Below are 17,813 nucleotides of genomic sequence, written 5' to 3' on the forward strand. Positions count from 1 at the left end.
TCTAATGACCACAAAACAAAACAATAATTATTATCAATTTTGCTGACATATTCAATACTTGTTAAGATTAAACTCAACAATTTGGCTGATTTGATAAATTTTCTAAGAAATTGATAAATGATTGAAAATAAATTTTTTTTTAATGAGTGAATATACTTTTATTAAAGGCGTCGTATTGAACGAAAATAATAAACGATAAAAAATGCGTTCATCAACTATAATTTTATTTATCATAAATTTTGTCATAGCCGTTCAATGTGTTCATTATGAACCGAATTGGAAATCATTGGATGCTCGCCCATTGCCCAAATGGTATGATCAAGCAAAAATTGGCGTTTTCATACATTTTGGATTGTTTTCCGTTCCTTCTTATGTTTCTGAATGGTTCTGGGATTTTTGGCGTGATCCATCAAGTCCATATGTATGGCAACATGCACAACTTTTACGGTTCATGAGAGATAATTTCAAGCCAAATTTCACATATGCAGACTTTGGAAACAATTTTCAGGCAGAATTCTTTAATGCTACTCATTGGGCAGAAGTTATAAAAAAATCTGGTGCCAGATATACTGTATTGACTACTAAACATCATGAAGGTTTCACCTTATGGCCATCTTCATATTCATTCCAATGGAATTCAATGGCTTTAGGTCCTAAACGTGATATTGTTGGCGAATTCAGCGCAGCCATTCGAAAAATTGGCAACATTCATCTTGGCCTTTATTATTCTTTATTCGAATGGTTTCATCCATTATATTTAAGAGATATGGAACACAATTATACTACACATGAATATGTACGATTAAAAGCTCGACCGGAATTGGAAGAATTAATTAATACATATTTGCCCGATCTTTTATGGTCAGACGGTGATGCTGTCTATAATGATACCTATTGGAATAGTACTGATATTCTTGCATGGCTTTATAACGACAGTCCAGTGAAAGATGTAATTGTTACAAATGACCGATGGGGAACAAATTGCCATAATAAACATGGTGGTTTTTTTGATGGTCCTGATCGCAATAATCCAGATTCATTACCCAAACATAAATGGGAAAGTGCCATTAGTGTTGATCAATTTGCATGGGGTTATAGAAGAGAAGCATCTCTTGATCAACTATTAACCATTGATGAATTAATTCACCAACTTTTAAAAACCATCAGTTTTGGTGGCAATTTTCTAGTAAATGCTGGACCTAGTAAAGATGGACGAATAATGCCCATTTTTGAAGAACGTTTATCACAATTAGGAGAATGGCTGGAAATCAATGGAGACGCAATCTATGAAAGTCAAATATATGAAAAATGTCAAATATCAAAGAATAATCAAACATTTTATACAATGAAATCTGATGCAATCTATGGAATAACACTCGAATGGCCGCATGAAGGTAGTCTGGAATTTGAATGTATTGATTATAATGACGTGGATCAGGTTACCATGCTAGGTTCATCGGAGTCAATCAAGTTTGGTCCAGGTTCTAATGGAACATTGGTAAAATTTCCAAAATGGATCCCAGGTGATACATTGAAATATGCATACAGTTTTAAATTTCATGTTTGAGTATATAAACAATTTTTTAATACTTTTTATAATTATAATTTAATCAAAAGATTATTTTTACCGAAAAAAATTTTAAAAAAATTCATTACCAGCAATAGTGGCATTGATTCGTTATTTAAACAATTTTCATTTAGCGCATTTTATACAAAAAACTATTATTGTATTGTTCCAATTCACCACGATGATCAACGTGTATTTTGATATCCATATCACGCTAGTAAAAAGCGAGAAAAAAAATTAACAAGTTGTAACATAAAAAAAATGTGCGATATACATACTCTATTTTTGAGATTTGGAGCCATGTAGAATGTTCCAACGATTTCTTCCCCATTTGCAATGGTCATATAATCATCAATATAAAATATGGTTTGTTTCCAATGCGTCGTACGATGTTCCGGTGCTATTTGGAACAATAATAAAAGCTACATTTTAGAATCGATAAAGAATAAAACAACGAACAAAACTCACAAGTAGAAAATCCAATAGTTTTGAGGGATTTGCTAAATTCTATCGAAAAGAATGTTACCAATGCATGGACATGATCGCTACGTTTTGCGATCAGACTGAAATTCGATTCAAATGTGAGATCATCAATGGTGACCGTGTAAAGATCAACTTCTTTTACTTTATAATAATTGGTCACAATTTGATTTGGTTCAACTAGATCAACTAATGGTTCACTGATTACAAGATCACGAACGGCGCTCATGTTAAAGCCATAAACATTATCCCACCCTTGAAAAATTTTTTTTTGTTTAATTATGGCAAATGTTCAGAAGAATAAAGATCTTACAATTAATTTTTTCATCTTTGTACTGATGATCTTCAATAGCTGTAATGTACAGGCGAGCTTTGTCTGGAAATATCATACCGTTTGGAGCCTAAAACCGTAATTAAAACGACAAATTTAATTTTTAAAATTTAGTTTGTTCAAAATCATACCAGCCATTTGTCACGGGCATAAATCACCGTACTCAACATCAATTCATAAAATAGACAATAGCCCATCCATTCAGAAATGATGATGTCTACTTTGGGATATTCAGCTGGCAATTCAATTTCTTCTGCTTTGCCTTTGATCAATGTAATTTCTATGAAATATCACAAATTAATGGTGAAATGAAATATGAATTATAGGAAAAACTTACTGTCAGACATGTTATTGTCAGCAACAATTTTTCGTGCTACGTCGATGATTGAACTGCATTCGATTCCAATGGCATGTTTGGCACCGGCTTTGATTGCAAACATACATAAGATTGCTGTTCCACAGCCAACATCCAGAACAACTTTATTTTTAAATAAATGTCTATTCATCATGACAGCGTTTTTATATGCTTTTGTTCTGACTTCATCTTTCAGCATTTCTTCGTGGATTCCATAATGTCCATATGAATCAAAATAATAATCTTTCGATGTCATATCATCAGCTTTGATAGTGTCATTAACAGGTACCAATTCACTACAGCCACAATTTGAACAAGCCATTTTTTCCTGCGATTCTCCATTGACCGCAATATCTAATAAATTTTATATAAAAATATTAAACATTCAAAATTGTCAATTAAAAAAATTCTTACTTTTTATATCAATATCCATTATTTATATCAAATATTAATTATTTATGATAAATTAACTACTAATTGACTAATAATTGTTGCTGTTATTAATAAAAGATTTTAACCAAAAAAATGATCATGCAAGAAAGAAAAAAAAAGAAAACAAGAATGAACGTTTTTTGAGACACGTGCTTGAAAAGCGAACAAGAAATGCCAAACAAGCCGCGAGAAGAATGGATAGAATAGAAACCATTCATAAATAAGCGTACTGAAATTCATTTGATTTTGCCAACCGAACAAAAAAAAAAACTTATAAACATTGAAAAATTGTTATTGTATTTCTTTCCAATTCTTGTTTTCCAATTTCTCTTGTCTGTTTACTGCTCTATATTTTCTCCTATTCATATATATGTATTTTTTAGGATTTATGATCTGTAATAGACGAATCAAGTCGTAGTACGTGCCAAAATTTAATATTTGTGTGTCTGTGCCTATATGCGATAACATTGATTCATATATTTGAAGATCATCATTATCATCATCATTTTTATCTGCGCCATTTAGCTGAAAGGTATGTTTAAAATTTTTTCAATTTAATTTTTCACTTATTTTTTCTGTTATCCATGTGTCAAGTTTGAAATGAATTTTTTTTTGTGATTTGAATTTACCTACACTCAATTCAGATCCACCTACATGAATTGTTGAGATTGTTTTGTTTTAATTTGGATTTTTCTCTCTAATGAATCACTGAATCTCACCTACATGAATGTGTTTTTTTCGTAAAACTTTTATAGTGGACATTGTCCACTTTCAATGGTAAGTATATAATACAAATTCAATTAGGATGTGTGTTTAGCAATTGTGTATGTTTTTAGGATGTTTGCATGCCAACACACAACTGTTGATTTTTGTTTTAAATTGAACGAATGCGTACATCTTTTCGATGCGATTGCAACATTGCCATAAATGGCTACTTATGGTAAGAATTCTTAAAAAAAATAGTTTACATTTCATGAATGAATGTAATATATTCGATCGCTATTTGTAAATATCTGTGTATTTGTTTGTGTGTAAATAAATGGCGGCAGATTGCAACTTTCTCCATTTAAATGGATGAATGTAAGATGAGAGGTATGTAGGTGGTTGATGAAATGATGGTAACCTTCAAAACGACAATATCATTGGATCAATTGTTTTCCCTATTTATTTTATATGAGGGAATTTTTTTTTCTATCATTTATTTTGTTTCTTTCGTCATGGTTTTATCTTGTCTGTTGTCATTCATTCTGTCCATTCCATTCGAATCGGTTCATTTGTTTAAATTCACGATGGATCATCAACGGTTGATTATTGTGATTTTATTATTTTTATTATCAAATCATTATCATCTAGCTGTTGCTCAAGATACAATTTTTGCTAAAGGTGGTACTTGTCTATATAAAATAGGAAAACAATGGCAAGAATGTATGGACCAACAAAGCGAACGACTAACATATGAACGTGATAATCTTGAACCAGTATATACACGAGCTGCTTTGACCGAATCGGTGAATAGAATTTCTTGTTGTGCTTATTATGAATTTTTAGATTGTATCGAATATGCAGCTCGTCAACATTGTCCACATGAAAAACATGATATGATTGCCTATAGTCGTCAATTAGGTTCTGCTGTTCCATCAGATATCTGTCATGAACAATTTCCACGACAAATTATTGAATGTAGTGGCCATATACAACGATATTCATCGGGCGCATCCTCAATTTTTTATTTGTCATCATTGTTGACATTATTGTTACCATCGTTAATAATATTATTGTATAATAATGTATGGTGATCTTGACAAATTCACAAATAATAATGTTTATAATATAAATATTTTTTCAAGGAAACTCGTGATGCTAGTTTTTTATGTGATGTTAAGTACATAGCAATTGATTTAATTTATTGAATTTCATTGTCGCCGGATATTTTAATTGTCTCAAATCAAGCCTCGTTAACATGGGAACCATGTATCTTTTTAACAAGACAATCATCATCGCTGATTTGTGGAATAATTTCCCATCTCATTTGTATACCTCATTGATCGAAATACATACAATCATTCAACTAATTTATGTGTGTGCTCTGTTTAATTTCATTAAAAAATGTCTTCAAGATTCATCAGTGATAACATGATTAATTGGTTTCATTCATTAACCATTTATCGTTTATTTTTCATTTGGTTCATATTACAATCATTGCTAAATTTTAAAACGATTGAATCGAATTATTCATCACGTAGTCGAATATGTTTGGAGAGAATATGGCCAGATTTTCAACGATGTCGTGATCGTCAACGTGAACATCATCAATATGGCCGTTATTCATCAGGTTTCTTTTTTACATCAACTGATGTTTATCAGCCTAAATACAAAGTAGAATGTTGTTCATATTGGGAACTATTGGAATGTGTCCATCGTGCAGCCAAAATCTATTGTACGGATGATGATGTTGATTTGAAAAAATTAGATCAAGCATTGGAAACATTTGGTTTGAATGTACCTTTGTATATTTGTACTGAAGAATATCCGAAAGGTTCTCTTCGTTGTAAAATTCGTTCATGGTTCATCATGACAATCGTGTTTAGTATATTTTGTATCTTAGTCTTAGTAATCCTCATTTGTATTTGCTTAAGACGTTCTAGATAAAGTTTTTCTAAACAAAATCTTCAATTTTAACATTTTTTTCATGTCACTTCATTCATGTCACAAACATACACACACAAGCATATATTACTCATTTCTATTAAAAAGAAATTTCATTTTGTTTGTTATTTTTTTCCAATAAAAATGCCAATAAAATATGTTGCAATGTTGATCAAAAATTGATCATATTTATTTGCTACAAACACTATCTTGATGGCGATATGGTTTTTTGTTTTTCATTGAAATATCTATAGTATTTCACTAATACTAAAAAATATCAATCATTATCTCTTCTTTCATTTGAACAATTTGATTGAAATCAATTTGACCTAGTTGGTTTCTTAATTTTTTTTTTGCTGTTCATACAGTCTTTTGACTTAAATCTGTTGATCATCTTTCATTAGGATGGAATTATCTGGTGAAATCAGAAAAATTTGGGATTATATCGAACAAAATCAAGATAGATATGTTCAATATTTAGCCGATGCAGTCGCCATTCCAAGTGTATCATCACAAAAAGAAACTCGTCCGGAAACATTAAATGTTGTACAACATTTTAAACAGGTAGTTATAAATTTGAATGTTTGGTTACTTTTATTAACATTATGGTAGTTTAGTTGCTAGAATCCAAAGGTGTTAAATGTGAATTACATACTATTGGTGATGAAACATTTCCTGATGGAACTCGACTACCATTGCCACCTGTTCTTTGTGGTTATATTGGCACTGATATTAAAAAGAAGACATTGTGTGTTTATGGACATCTCGACGTACAACCAGCTCTTTTACAAGATGGTTGGAACACCGAACCATTCAAATTGGTTGAACGCGATGGCAAGCTATATGGCCGTGGTGCTTCTGACGATAAAGGTCCAGTGTTAGCTTGGATCAATATGATCGATGCATTTCAAACCTGTTCGGCCCCATTGCCTATAAATTTGAAAGTAATATTGTTTTTAACTGATATTGAACAATTTTTATCATTATCTTTATGATTAGTTTATTTTCGAAGCTATGGAAGAATCCGGCTCCGTAGGATTACATCAATTGATTAAATCGTTAAAAGATACCTTCTTGGAAAATGTCGATTATTTCTGCATAAGTGACAATTATTGGTTAGGACAATCTCGGCCTTGTTTAAGTTATGGACTTCGAGGAAATGCTTATTTCTATTTAGAGGTCGAATGTGCTAAAAAAGATCTTCATTCAGGGGTGTATGGTGGTGCTGTTCATGAGGCAATGACTGATTTAATCCATCTAATGTCAAAATTAACAGATGAAAAAGGTAATATTTTAATACCTGGTGTCTGGGATCATGTGGAACCGTTTACAACTGATGAACGTATTGAATTACAATCAATCGATTTTGATGAGGCTGCTTATCGTGATGAGATCGGTACAAGTAGATTACGTTTCAATGATAAAGTTAATATTCTTGCTCATCGTTGGCGATTTCCCTGTCTTTCTGTTCATGGAATCGAAGGCGCATTTTCCGATCCTGGTTCTAAAACCGTCATACCTCGTAAAGTAATTGGGAAATTTTCTATACGTTTAGTACCAAATCAAGATCCAGATGATATTACAATCAAAGTTACTAATTATTTAAACGAAGAGTTTAAGAAACTTAACTCACCAAACAAAATGTCGGTGCACAGACAAAAATCCAGTCGACCTTGGATTGCTGATACGAATAGTAATAATTTTATAGCTGGTAAATTGGCCATCAAAAATGGTATGTGCCATCGAATTTCAAATTAATATATAGATTAACACCTGTTTGTTATTGTATTCTATCCATTAGTTTATGGCATACAACCGGATATGACTCGTGAAGGTGGATCAATACCAGTCACATTGACTTTACAAGAAGTTACGGAAAAAAGTGTTATTCTCTTACCAATTGGTAGTGCCGATGATGGTGCACATTCCCAAAATGAAAAAATCAATCGAAAAAATTATATTTATGGCTCTAAAGTTTTTGCTGCATACATTTATTTTTTATCTTTACTTTAAAATACCGATTTATTTTGTATAAATGCATCGAATATAACGATATGAAAATTTTTATTTTTTCCATACAAATCTCTGCCAATTCTTTTACAGTATATGATTTAGACATAAAGTTCTGAACAATTAAATTTTTCTATTCAGATTTATGCTCATTATTCTTGTTGTAATGATTTTCAATCAATTTAACAAAATCACCATATAAAGCCTGGTTTTGAATTCGATCCGAATATTTCTATTGTAGGATAGATTAAAAAAAGGTTTGTTTAGTGAATAAATAAGAAATGTGAAAAAATTGAGTTTGCATTTCAAAGGAAAAAAGAAATTCAACGATTAAATTACCTCGTTAAAAATGATGGTCGGAACGAATGATATTTTCGGTTTTATTGCTTTAGTCTTACGACCTGCTTCCACCAATAATTGTTTGCCGCGGTTTCCTGAAGCACATTCATCAACATATTTCCAATCAATATTGGTCCAATTGGCGCACTATAAATATGAAAAAAAGATGGATGTTTTTTTATCTCGTTTGTTCTGTTAAATATTAAACATTGATATTTTTGTGACAAGCGAATCGTTATCATTTTTTATCATAGTCCTAACAAATAAGATTGATTATTCATTAACGCTTTTTTTTGCTGGCTCATTTTAATCAATACAGGCCAATCGAACTTTCATAAGTAAACATTTTCGTCGAATTCAACTCGCCAATAACAACGATGATGATAAATGATGAAAAATATAAAAAACTTTTGGTTAACAAGCATTCAAATGATATTCGTGATTCTGCTTCTATTGTTGAAGTAGATTTACGTCCACCAAACAATGATGAAATATTAATCAAGAATTATTATTCTGGTGTGAATGCTACCGACATGAACATTATGACTGGTCGATCATCGATCTTCCCAAAAGACCATGTCCCATTTGGTTTAGGTCTAGAGGTAAAATATTAAAACTCAAATGTCTATGATGATGATTCTTATTGAACAAATGTTGATTATACTAGGGATTGGGTACAATCGAAGCTATTGGTAAAAACATTGATCCAAAGCAATTTGCTATCGGAAAATCTGGATTAGTATTTGCGATGCCACCCAAAACTTATGCTGAATATATTGTGAGTATCATGATGTTCTGATTTGATTTTTTGATGAAACAATTTTTTTTTCATAGTACATAAAGCCTGAAGAATTTTTTCCGGTTGCCGAGATGAAACCAGAATACGTTGCATTACTGGATTGTGGTCTAACAGCTGCAATCGGACTAGACAAAGCTGGAAACATAAAAGAAGGAGAAACGGTATTGATGACCGCGGCAGCCGGTGGTTGTGGTCATATTGGTGTCCAATGGGCCAAAATGAAAGGCTGTAAAGTGATTGGATTATGTTCGACAGCTGAAAAGCAATCATTTCTAGAATCGATTGGATGCGATTATATAATCAATTACAAACAAGAAAATCTGGATGAAGTGTTGAAAGAAAAATTTCCCGTAAGAGTTATTAAATTATAAATTCATTAATATGATTCATCATTCATTCATTTTTTCTTATTATTTCAAGAATGGAATTGACGTAATCTGGGAGACTTATGGAGGTTCAACATTCGAAATATTATTCAAACATTTAGCCGTTGGCGGAAGAATTGTTATTGTAGGAGCTATCACTGGATACAAAACAATAGGATTTCCGGATATTTCTATTCAAAATCTTCCAATAAAGGTGAAAGAACTGAATTTTTTTCCATTATTATTATTATGTTTGTAATTATTATTATTCAGTTATTGAACAAATCAGCATCGATAACTGGATTTCGTTTTCGACACTATCAACGTTTCTTTCAAAAATATCTTGACGAATTGATTGAATTGTTTCGAACACAAAAGTTGATTATACGAATCGATATGAATGATTTTATCGGCGTTCAATCATCAATAAATGCTATCGAGGTATGTTTTTGTTTCTATTATTTTTCGTTTCACAAGAAATTTGTACGATTTTAATTATTTTTTCTTGTTATTATATATAGCATCTTCAAGCGGGAAAAAATGTCGGCAAAGTAATTGTTCAAATAAATCAACAGCAACAACAATAGCCGAACATCAATACTACTTTTATGGCCGGACGATTTTCAATGTATTGATTTTGGAACACTCTTTTTTATTGTTATTTTTACAATATAAGGTGAAAGATATCAAATGAATAAAAAAAAACCTATATACCCGATATGATTGTGCCTTCAAATTCAATTGTCAATCATATTTGCTATTCTGCTACTTTTTTGTATTACATTAGTTTTCGATTCAATAACACAAAAAACGTTTTCAAGTTATCTTTAATAAATAAATTTTCGAAAATTCACTTACCTTTTGTGAAACGACATTTATATCTGGTCGTCTTAATCCATACAATTCTTTTTCCATACATTTAATGAATGGAAATGAAATATCATGGCTATTTTGGTCAAGAACACAGCAATGTATCATATTGCCACGACATTCTTTTGGTCCATGTTGACAATAAAACTCGTAAGAATTACCTGATTCAAAAAACTGGTAGCCAATTTGGAAAAAATAAGATTTAAAAGGTGTATAAAAAATATTCACAAAAAAAATTCACCTGCGCTTTGCCAAATGGATACATATGGAGATCAACTTTTTCTTTAATTCGATCATAATTTGTTACCAATTGATGCAATAGGAATTGAATAGAATCTGGACAAAGTGTTTCATAGTAGACATCAATTTTAACTTTGGATTTAATGCTATTATTGCCACTATGATTATTGTTAATAATTTGTTCATGTTGTTCGATTGCTGTTGTCCATGACCAACAGATGAACAGTGTTATCATTGAAAATGTTGAATACAAAAACACTTGATTATTTAACATTTTGGTTTTGTTATTTCAATTCTGTTATTGGTTTGAAAACAAAAACTAAACTTAATTATTGAAATTTTTTACTTGAAGTATTTATATGCTCTTCAGCTATTGGTAAAGCAAACAAAACGGTGGCGTTGAACTGCATGATAAGAAAACAAACTTGCCTTAATGCTGATGATGATTAGATTCGCCGTTAATAAACTAGTGGTATCGTTCATCAAGTAATAAAGTTGAATCATCAATCTAGTTAGTTAGTTAGTAATAATTTTTTCTTCCTTTTTCAGATAATTTAAAAGCGATGGATAAATTAATTTGATTTTATCAAATTTTATCATAAATGGACAACGGTGATTATTTATTTATTTATTTTTTTTTATTTACAAATGTCACAATAAATCACTCATCAGGTATAACAAAAAAAAGGACATTTATTCGATGGAAAAGTTTACAATTTACATTCCATGTTGAATTGAATGTATGATGATAACAGAAAAGTTGAAACAATTTTTATTTCGTAAAATATCAATGTTTTACAATTTGGTTTTGATCACACACATACACAAAGCAAGATTTGTTTAAATGTTGTTTTTCACACAAAATATGACATTAATCCAAATTAAAATCATTATAACAGCCAAGTTTAGAACAAACAAAAAAAAAACAAGGAAGAAAGTTGTTATTCTGATTTTGATACCAGAGCAAAAAAAAAATTCAGGCTTGGATCACTGATGAATTAAATTCAAAGTACAGATTTTCCTTGTTTGATAAATTCACTTTTCAATGAAAATGCTTTCTGACTATTGATGTCCATTCAGTCGATAATATGAATGCCATTGCAATAAACAATTGGTCATGTTATTTTCTTCGTTTGTATATCTCATCAATAAGCCATTGTTTTTTTTTATTGTCAATGTATTATATTGCTCATCTTGATCATCAAGGACTGATTTTTTTCTTGCCTGGTTTTACCTATACCATTATTTTGCAAAATGAATAAGAGACACGAAATAAATTACCTTGATTTTTTTTTATATTCGTTATTTTTTCTCATTCATTCATGCAATGATTATATGAATGGACAAATCAACTACCACAACTAATTATCGAATAATGATGATGATATTGACGTTATAATTTAATATATATCTAATTTTAATTTCAACAATGAAGCGTAAATATAAGATGAGCTAAAGTACAAAATGATGATCTTTGATTTTACATAGCATAATTTTTGATTGTCTCAATCATTATTATATAATGATGATCAACATTGTTCGAGAACAAATTCGATTTCCGTTAATGATTCATGTCGTTATATATAGTTTTTATTAGTTAATATACAATAATATATTTCAAAACTTTTCTTTCTTTTCAGCACATCTTTATACATTGCTATTTCAATATAAATTTGATAATTGGTCTTTTTTTGTAATCTTACGACAAGCCCAAAAGCTATCATCATTGATGGTAGTGATTATTGTGAAAGACAAAAACAAAGCTTGAATGTCATTGTTATTGTGATTTGTCGTCATCATCATCATCATCATCATTTCGTTTGTTCGATTCATTTTGTCAGCTCCAGAAGAGTATCATGCCTTGAAGCATTAGATAAAATAGGTTTTTTTTCCAATTTCTTACAGTGGAATCAAAGAAATTGTTTGAACACATAAACAATCGATGACGATTTAATTTCTATGTATATAATGTGTGTATGTTTGCGGGAATATGAAAACAAAACAAAAAAAAAATAAGAAACATCGACAAACAAAAAAAATTGTCTTGACACCAGAGGATCTTTCAAACCGTTACAATTGTGAATTTGAAAGATTGTCGATCATCGTTATTTTTTTTTGTTTTTGTTTTTGTTTGAAAACAGGCGACAAACAGACCGTATCCAATTATTGTGCTGTATAATAACTAACGTAGGCAACAATAGTGGTGATGAAAAAAAAGGTAAATCTGAAGACAGTGATAATTATTGGACGATAATAATTTTTCCTAGTTTGGAAATGCCAATGATGATGATGATGATGATGATATACGATTCGAATTCATTTTTTTCATGCAGTTTGTTTTTAATCATCAAATAGGTCTTTGAACTGATTTTTCACAACGTAATACATTCTTATGATAAAATGAAAAGGGCGATACAATTTTAGCACCGAATTATTGCCATTTGAAAAAAAAAAATTTTCAATGTCAATGGACGTGTGTCTTCATGGTACATCATTCTTTTTTTTTAATGTTCATTTCAAACCAAAACAAAAACAAAATGAAAATCAAATATAATTAAGGTTAAGTTCAATTTATTCGAAAGATTATGGTCAAAATCTTTATAAAAAAAAAGAATTTGATGTCATTTATTATCTTGTAACAGCTAGTGAATTGCCAAATTTTATCCAATTAGCAAAGCGAAAAAACAATAGGTAATTTGATTCTTCACAATTCTATCCATTCAAATCAAATCGACTGATTGCTTAATCATTTTTCCTTGAAATGTATTACAATCTACGAGCAAAAAAGAAACAACAATTGAAAAATCATATATAATGATGATGATCATGTAAAGATGATGTAAATGAACAGAAAAAAAATTCTTATCAAAAGTTAAAATCAAAATCCATCTCATCAACAAAATGAAAGGAAAAAAAATTGAAATATAAATCCAAATCTATAGTTCATGGCCCATTTACAACTGAACTCTATACGTAGGAGTATGAAAAAAAAATACTGATGAACATAAATCTTGAATTTTTTTTTTTTCCATTATCATCTATTTCAATGACAAAAATGTTTTTTCCATTAATTAATATCTGGTATATATAAATGATCGGTTCCTGTATATTCCTGTACACACACTACAATAAGTAATTTTTAAATGGAAAATTTTTTTTTTTATTAGAAAAAAAAGAAGAAAAATTCATCATAACTTATAATGAAAACTACATTTACATTTCAACAGGAAAGAGATAGAGTGATAGATAGATATATTGCAATCGTTCTATGGTTTACACTTATAACCATGTTTTCCGGACAAACATATGATGACCATTGGCCATTATGATGAAAACATTTAGATAAATGACATTGAAAAAAATTTGAAATTATATACACCATTTATTATAAACGTTGTGTGTGTGTGTGTCTGTGAATAATGATGAACAAAAAAAACAGACATCTGGACACCTATTTTTTCAAATTGCTTCGTTACAATTTTGTGTTTAATAATAAACAAAAAATAGTAACAATCTGCCAAGAAGACACTACAATTTTGTTTCCTAAATTTTCTTTTTTCTATTTTGTCTGTCTTAATATGAATATAAAATATGTAAAAAAAGTTTTTCTCTTTTGATGACAGACATAAAAATTACACTTGTCTATCCTGTTTTGTTTACGGACAATCTTCAATTGTTTGTCATGTATATTTACTGAATAAAATTGAATGAATCTTATAAATCAAAATATGATGATGTTGATAATTCATCAACAAAAAAAAATTTTAATTTTTTTTTCATTTTTCAATCATCTACTATCTACTATATAGTATGACAAATATACGTCATGATAAAAATGATTGAATGAATAAAAGAAACAATTGAAAATTTTAAATTTAAAGATCATTATCATTCGGACACGCCAACATGTATTCATTTCAATCATCATCATCCTCATCATTCGTGTGGTGATCATAATATAGACAATTTGATATTTAAAGAAAATTTTTAAAAACAAAAATGTAAATGAAAATTACTTTCAACAAAATGATCTTTTTTTTGAATGATCATTGAATATTTGCATATCGGGCAAGATGATCTGAAACATCAAAAAAAAAAAAATCTAGACCATCATTGACATTCAAATATGTCTTCCAGAAATAGTTATTTATAACAATAGAAAATTATCCTTTTTTTTCTAAAAAAACTTTTTTTATGATGCTAAACACGTCTAAATAGTATTTGACATTGATATATAGTAAGACAAATTCCAGATATCTATAGACTGACTTTTGACAGAAAGATATCTGCAACACGACAACCATTAGAAACTGAAGCATTTCTTGCCCAAACGGGTCGAATCGATAATTTCCTTTTTTTCCATGTTGTAATGATTTGAATTGTCCAATTATAATACGGTGAAACAATAAAAATCATGTTCCAAAATTTGTTATATTGTTCGATATAATAAACATATGCATGTTGGAAGATATTGATAATGGCGGTTCTAAATTTCTCTGGTTAACACTTTAACATAATCGTGTGAGAAAATTGCATTTTTTTTTAATTCACATTTATTATTAATTTTTTCATCTTCTCGACAATGGGTGTGTGTTTTTTTTTTTTTTTTGTTATGTTTCATATAAAATGTAGAAAAAAAACGTTTCCGGTATTCATCTGGAACACGATGTATCTTTTTCGTGTGTTTTCACACACATGTACAAAACATTTATGCATAAATATGAATTTTTTTCCCATTATGAACAATGTAATGAAATTTTCATGAAAACAATATTTAAAAAAAAATGTCCGAAATCAAGTGAAAAACCATTTTTACCTTCATAATTATTGCATGATGTGAATTATCATTACCATTATTATTTTTGCGGCATAATATTATTATTATTATTAAGGAACCAGCTCGACATGACATAATTATATTTTTTGATAAAGATTTCGTTTTTTTTTGACTTAACAATAGTTTTGTGGGTGAAATATTTTTTCACCTTTTTTTGGAACACCTACGTTGTTTTTTTTTTGATCAGCCATTTGTCGTGTCAAGCATTTGTCCAAAGGTTCTAACACATATTTATATGATATAAACAAATTGTAGAATAAACAATGATAATATCTCATCTTTCCAAAAAAAAACATGACAGGAATGAAATTAAAAAGTAATTTTTTTTTTTGGAATGTAAACAACATATTTATCATATTGGGTAATGATTGCTGAATTGACCACTTTTTTCAACCTTATTTCCTGATCGGTTTGTCTCGTGTATGACTCAGGATTACTAATAAATTTTTTTTTCGAATATATTTGTTGATGGCAATTTTTGGAATAATAATTAATTACCATTACAGATTATAATGTTGGCTGGGGGGCGGAGGAAAAAAACCTTCCTGATGATCATGAACACAAAGTTTGGCCGGATCAACTTACAATTGAATGGAAATGTGTACGTTATTTTTGTGAAATAGATTAATAAAGATGAAGAAGATAAAATAAACAAAAAACAAAAAAAAAATCATTCCATCATTGTCAAATTAATGTTTATGGTAGATTTGATCTTGTATATTAACGAAAAAGATTTCATGTTTTCAAATATGTGGTAACGAAAATACTTTAATTGAAAACAGAAAAAAAACAGTAGAAAATATAACATTTTTTCCATCATCATCATCATCATCATGACCACCAACGTCCATTATCTACTGTAAATTCATCATCATCGTCATTATCTAGAACTCGTATTCAATGATGTCGTCATTATCATCGTCATCAGAAAAATAGATCTTAGAAGATGAGGACGACATAAAAAAAAATTTTTCCCAATATGAATGGAACATTGTAAAAAAAACTGCGCCGGCTCTCTTTATTGACATGCGATCAGTTTTCGAACATTTTTTTTTTGTTCCAAACGTGTGATCGATTATTAACGTATGTGTTTTGAAACAGTACGCAAAAAAAACTCAAGCAACTATCATCAATTACAATGGAAACTATTTTTCTTGTTTGAAAGTGAAAAAAATTCTTAATAATTATCATCCATTTGATCAGATTTTTAGCCATGGTTTAAATTTAAATTGAAACTTGTTTTATTTGAATATTCACTATTTAATGATCAGCCTCCTGTGTGTATGTGTGTGTGTGTGGTATGTTAAATTTGGAAAATTTCGAAATATAAGCAACGGAAATCGAAACTTGAAAGTTGAAACATTTATGCATGATTTCTGATTGATTGGTTGCATCAATAAAAAAAAAGACATTGATTTCGTCGCTTTCAAATTTGTTTCATGAATTCAAATAAATGATTGATATAGTAACTATTAATGTTAATCGATGAGATACGTTAATGGTTGTTGAAATTGAAAGAAAATCCCGACTACGAATGTGTAGTGGTCTGACAACCACGACCAATGACCAAGACAATCTGACGGGCTGGTTATGTTTAGTAAAAATAATAATAATGGCCATATTTATGAAAAAAAGGATTTGCCTATTTTTTAAAATTCAACCAATCCATAAATATGAACGGTTTTCAATTCATCCATTATTATTTATTATGAATGCTTTATGATGATGATGATGATGATATTGATGATAATAATTATTTTTATTATCATTTTGCGCATCAAATATAAAATCCTAACCAATTGATTGAAATGAATTGATCAAGTAGGCAAAGGTAAAAAAAACATAAATTTAATGCGCTTGAAATAAAAATTGAAAGTACACTTTCATTTATGTCTTGCATCAAAACTATGAATAGGGATGTGAATATGTAAATCATCATATTCATCATTATTTATTTCGTCGATGTTATTATTCAAACAAGATATAGAATGATTTAAATGATGATCATAAAGTGAAAGCAAATTATACATAAAAAAAGGCTTGACCCAAACAAACAAACAAAAAAATTGGGCTTGATAATCTTCTACATTGTGCTGGTTACATTGAAAAATGTGAATTACTAAGTCAAAAAATTATTAGGTTCTTTGTACTTATCATTTTATGGCTACAATACAATAACAAATGAGATTAATTGAATTTTTTTTGATGCAAAATGTGTAAAAAAAACATTTCCAACCAAACAAACATCCCGATTCATATTCTGGAAAATAATCGGTCCAAAAATCTTTTACAAAAAAGTTTTTCTCTTTTGTAAAGACCACATTTTGTTGTTGTATCTGTGTTGTGACTTGTCTTTTTCATTTTTTTTTACTTTATTGTTCGTTGACAATATTTATTCTTTTTGAACAATAGTAAAAAATATATGAAATATATCTTTAGACTTGTCGATGTTTTGAAAAAGTTATTTAGCTCATTTTTCATCCATTCATTATTAATATTATAAAAACCATACAGGTATTACACGACAGCTAAACAACGTCAT

General features: G+C 29.3%; 5 protein-coding genes and 1 long non-coding RNA gene across 7 annotated transcripts; 3 read left to right on the forward strand and 3 right to left on the reverse strand.

Moving 5' to 3' along the window:
* Positions 1–128: 128 nt before the first annotated feature.
* On the forward strand, positions 129–1,664 carry LOC124492528 (tissue alpha-L-fucosidase). The gene has a single exon (XM_047055445.2). The coding sequence runs from the start codon at positions 203–205 to the stop codon at positions 1,565–1,567; it is 1,365 nt and encodes a 454-aa protein (XP_046911401.1). The 5' UTR covers positions 129–202; the 3' UTR covers positions 1,568–1,664.
* On the reverse strand, positions 1,580–3,357 carry Art1 (arginine methyltransferase 1). The gene is made up of 7 exons (XM_075728478.1): positions 3,148–3,357; positions 2,716–3,087; positions 2,510–2,658; positions 2,361–2,448; positions 2,036–2,302; positions 1,846–1,967; positions 1,580–1,781 (listed from the first exon to the last, which is right to left on the reverse strand). The coding sequence occupies exons 1-7, from the start codon at positions 3,164–3,166 to the stop codon at positions 1,698–1,700; spliced, it is 1,101 nt and encodes a 366-aa protein (XP_075584593.1). The 5' UTR covers positions 3,167–3,357; the 3' UTR covers positions 1,580–1,697.
* A 124-nt stretch (positions 3,358–3,481) lies between these two features.
* Positions 3,482–7,974, forward strand: LOC124492527 (cytosolic non-specific dipeptidase). Of its 2 annotated transcripts, none has more exons than XM_075728458.1 (6): positions 3,482–3,697; positions 3,921–4,105; positions 6,216–6,375; positions 6,429–6,755; positions 6,811–7,543; positions 7,613–7,974. In XM_075728458.1, exons 2-6 carry the CDS (start codon positions 4,053–4,055, stop codon positions 7,822–7,824), a joined length of 1,485 nt encoding a protein of 494 aa, XP_075584573.1. In that variant the 5' UTR covers positions 3,482–3,697; positions 3,921–4,052; the 3' UTR covers positions 7,825–7,974. The 2 variants fall into 2 exon arrangements, with proteins under 2 accessions (XP_075584573.1, XP_046911400.2); XM_047055444.2 differs by lacking the exons at positions 3,482–3,697; positions 3,921–4,105 and adding exons at positions 4,278–4,918; positions 5,409–5,747.
* LOC142597320 (uncharacterized) lies at positions 4,466–6,741 on the reverse strand. The gene is made up of 2 exons (XR_012832062.1): positions 5,669–6,741; positions 4,466–5,597 (listed from the first exon to the last, which is right to left on the reverse strand). It is a non-coding gene; the product is annotated as an uncharacterized LOC142597320 (long non-coding RNA).
* On the reverse strand, positions 7,777–11,533 carry LOC124492531 (GILT-like protein 1). The gene is made up of 5 exons (XM_047055448.2): positions 10,864–11,533; positions 10,436–10,729; positions 10,183–10,368; positions 8,161–8,307; positions 7,777–8,053 (listed from the first exon to the last, which is right to left on the reverse strand). The coding sequence occupies exons 2-5, from the start codon at positions 10,706–10,708 to the stop codon at positions 7,955–7,957; spliced, it is 705 nt and encodes a 234-aa protein (XP_046911404.2). The 5' UTR covers positions 10,709–10,729; positions 10,864–11,533; the 3' UTR covers positions 7,777–7,954.
* On the forward strand, positions 8,464–10,177 carry LOC124492530 (prostaglandin reductase 3). Its single transcript, XM_075728484.1, has 6 exons — positions 8,464–8,762; positions 8,828–8,938; positions 8,995–9,309; positions 9,380–9,538; positions 9,598–9,765; positions 9,846–10,177. Exons 1-6 carry the CDS (start codon positions 8,538–8,540, stop codon positions 9,909–9,911), a joined length of 1,044 nt encoding a protein of 347 aa, XP_075584599.1. The 5' UTR covers positions 8,464–8,537; the 3' UTR covers positions 9,912–10,177.
* Positions 11,534–17,813: the final 6,280 nt, after the last annotated feature.

The sequence above is a fragment of the Dermatophagoides farinae genome, chromosome 1 (genome assembly GCF_024713945.1).
Source record: "Dermatophagoides farinae isolate YC_2012a chromosome 1, ASM2471394v1, whole genome shotgun sequence".
NCBI classification, from domain to species: domain Eukaryota; kingdom Metazoa; phylum Arthropoda; class Arachnida; order Sarcoptiformes; family Pyroglyphidae; genus Dermatophagoides; species Dermatophagoides farinae.